Below are 3,259 nucleotides of genomic sequence, written 5' to 3' on the forward strand. Positions count from 1 at the left end.
ACTCAAATCATAATATATGATACTATAGAAGATAATTTGAAATGATTAATATTAAATATATTTTAATTAAAATATATGATTTAATAAAATTTAAAATAATTATAACTAATAAATTATCTTATATGAATTTGTATAATTTAAAATAATTATTATTACATATAATTTAATAAGATATAATTTCATAAAATTATTGATAATAAATTTTCTTATATGAATTTATATAATTTAAAATAATTTATATAATAAATCTATTGTATAACTTTCTCAAAGAGGTTCTTTCATCGTCGGGCATGGGTGTTGAAACCAGATACTTTAAGAAAAATGAATACTCTGACAGGGGTATAAAAAAGGGATACTTCAAGCAAAATGAAGAGTCGGAGAAACATAGCTCTGTATATTCTCTCAGTTGCTATATTTTTTGGTTTTCTTACCTTATTCTCTGAATTTTCTTCCTCAATGAGGTTCTTTTTTATTTTTTGATTTTAGCTTTGCCCCTATGGCATGAACCTTGTGATGAATTAAAAAATTAAAGAAATATATAAAAATGGGTAAAATTACAATGAATCATTACTCCAAAGTTATAAACTAGTTATTCTAATATGATATTAAAATGCCAAGAGTGCAAAACAAATAATTTTCCAAGGATACCAGATCAAAAGGGACTTAAAAGGCCAACTAGACAGAGAAATTCAAGCAGATGCATCGCCGTATTTCATCATTGATATGTTGCATTTTGGATCATAATTCAAATTCAACTACAAATTATAGGTTAATGGGTTTGAAGCAGCACCAACAACTGTAGCCGTGGGATTCGACAAATTGGGAGCAGCAAGAATTGCAGTTGTGGTGTTTGATGGAACTGTAGTTCCTACATTCAAACAAGTTCAGTCAGTTAAGTATCTAGCATTTCAATATGATTCAACAAGCATACAACTATGATAAAGAGGAGTTACTCTTAGCAACTAGGAAAAATATGACATAAAAAGACATCAACTTATTTTTCCCATAAAGCAAAAAAAGAACATCTTAACACCATACATCAATGGCAAGCAAGACCAAGTCATTTTGCCTCTATATTAATGGATTTTCTAGCAGCAATCTGAAACACAACTCCATAAGTTAAGCTATCATAAAGATACAATTATGGCTATAATAGTGGACCTTTATAAACTTTAAAATATAGCAGCCAAGTACATTGAATAATAAACTTGAGCAAAAGGCTGCAGAAGAAAAAAGCAAACTGATTTCTATGATAGAGAAATCAATGCCCGCATTGATAAAGAGAAGGCCAACAACCACAATAATAAAGAGACATTAAAGCCATCTAAGAAAAAAACATAAGCATCCATGTTAATCAGATTCACCAATTTGACCATGCAACAACTTATAGAAAGATATAGAAAAAAACGCTTATGAAAACAAGTAAACATGAAAAAATACCTGCATATATCGCACAACAGTACTAGTATAATCAACAGCTCTCCTTTGGGTCAGCCTTCTCATTCTTTACGCAGCAAATTTGTCACCATGAGCTGAAAGAAGTATTTAATAGAAAAAATAATAGAATTTTGTCAGAACTAAAATTTAGATAGCCTAACTTTCCAATCATTTCAAAGGAAAACCGTAAACTCAACAATTTCAAAGATTAAACTGTAGGGGTTTTAAGCATTTTAACCATCTACTTTGAGGCCAAGGAAGTATACAGCAGTAAAATTTTGCAATTTTCTCTCAAGGTCTGCACATATGTTCTATGCTTATAATCAGATTTCCTTCTAAAAGTGACAAACAATCCAAACAAGAAACACAGTCTAATTTGAAGTAGAAATCTATTAGACTGTTGTACCAACAACGATTTAGCACCAAAACTTAAGATCATAGTCAAATATGGTTCAATGACAAATATATAATTGCAAAATCATCACATCAATGTCTCCTTTCACATCCTCTTTAACTGTCATTACAATTTCTTCAAACAAGATGTTCCAGAACCAAACATCCATTACTCATCATCATTGGTTTTTCAACAAAAAAAAAACATAAACAGATCAATAAAAGTAAATGCATTGAATTTCTCCAGTAAACTGCATCATCATCCCACACGGGAGCAACTTCCTCTTTCTTACACTCCCACAAGAGGGACCCTAAATACTCCCTACAATCTTCAGCACTGTCGATAAAATCACAGAAATTTACTTAAGAGCATGAGTCAAAACACTCTTGAAACTGCTTGTGCTCCATGCAATAAACTATAGCTCAACAAACAACCCAATTTACCTTGTATTATTATCGAAGAAACCGACAGTGATACTCTGATTAGCAACTGCCAATTTGTGTTCAGCAGAAGCTCTGACTTGTTCTTCAACAGTTTGAACCTTATCAAAGAAAACATAATCAAACACAATTCAAGGTAAAACAAAATGGTACGCAACAGAAAACACTACTTAATGATTAGGAACATACTGTTTCAAAACGTAAAACAAGTACATCCTTCTTCTGGCCTAGCCTATGAGCTCTTGCTTGTGCTTCAAATCGAGACAGAGAATAATCGTCGTTTCGCATCCATTCTGAGTTATCAATGCATATCATGGTAGCCTAATTGACCGATTTGAAAATTGAAAACCAAAAAAGAAAAATCAACAAAACCCTTTTGAGTAACGAAAAAAGAAGAAAAAAATACTAAAAAAGAAGAAGGAGATCAAAAGAGGAATCTAAAATTGAATAGCTTACCTCGAGAACCATGGCTAAAAAACCGACAAAAAACACAGAATAGAAATGTTAAAAAGAATGGAAAAATCAAAGAAAAAACGCTTCACTCTTTCTTCAATGGATTAAGCTAGAATTTCCAATTTTGTGAATATATTGAAGAGAAAAAGAGAGGGTTTTGGTGTGCAGAGCAGATAGTGTTGGGAGGAAATGGGGAAGGGAAATTTGATGCCGAGACGAGAAGAAACGATGACGACAGATTAATCAACGGAATCAGTGGGAAATGGGAGGAGAAAATGATTAGGACGGAAGAGGAGAGGGTCGGGTAGGGAGGGAGGGTAAAACAGAGAGATGGGGAGGGAGGCCGGGCGTAATGGCTAATACAACGATTTGGGAACGGATTGTAAAACATGGGAATTTAGGGATTAGGGGCGTAATGTAATACGCGCGTAATGGCTAATACAGCGAACCAAACGCCGGATTAGGGGCGTAATGTAATACGCGCGTAATCGGGGCGTAATGGATTGGGTAATACGGCGAACCAAACACGCCCTTA

The 3,259-nt window shown here is 33.1% G+C and overlaps 1 protein-coding gene across 2 annotated transcripts; it reads right to left on the minus strand.

Annotated features, from left to right (window-relative positions):
- Positions 1-1,509: 1,509 nt before the first annotated feature.
- Positions 1,510-2,679, minus strand: LOC121230425 (chromatin structure-remodeling complex protein SYD). Of its 2 annotated transcripts, none has more exons than XM_041115173.1 (3): positions 2,461-2,666; positions 2,275-2,372; positions 1,510-1,532 (listed from the first exon to the last, which is right to left on the minus strand). In XM_041115173.1, the coding sequence occupies exons 1-3, from the start codon at positions 2,584-2,586 to the stop codon at positions 1,523-1,525; spliced, it is 234 nt and encodes a 77-aa protein (XP_040971107.1). In that variant the 5' UTR covers positions 2,587-2,666; the 3' UTR covers positions 1,510-1,522. The 2 variants fall into 2 exon arrangements, with proteins under 2 accessions (XP_040971107.1, XP_040971106.1); XM_041115172.1 differs by lacking the exon at positions 1,510-1,532 and adding an exon at positions 1,864-2,167 and having other exon boundaries at positions 2,461-2,679.
- Positions 2,680-3,259: the final 580 nt, after the last annotated feature.

Source organism: Gossypium hirsutum, chromosome A06 (assembly GCF_007990345.1).
Source record: "Gossypium hirsutum isolate 1008001.06 chromosome A06, Gossypium_hirsutum_v2.1, whole genome shotgun sequence".
Classification (NCBI taxonomy): Eukaryota; Viridiplantae; Streptophyta; class Magnoliopsida; order Malvales; family Malvaceae; genus Gossypium; species Gossypium hirsutum.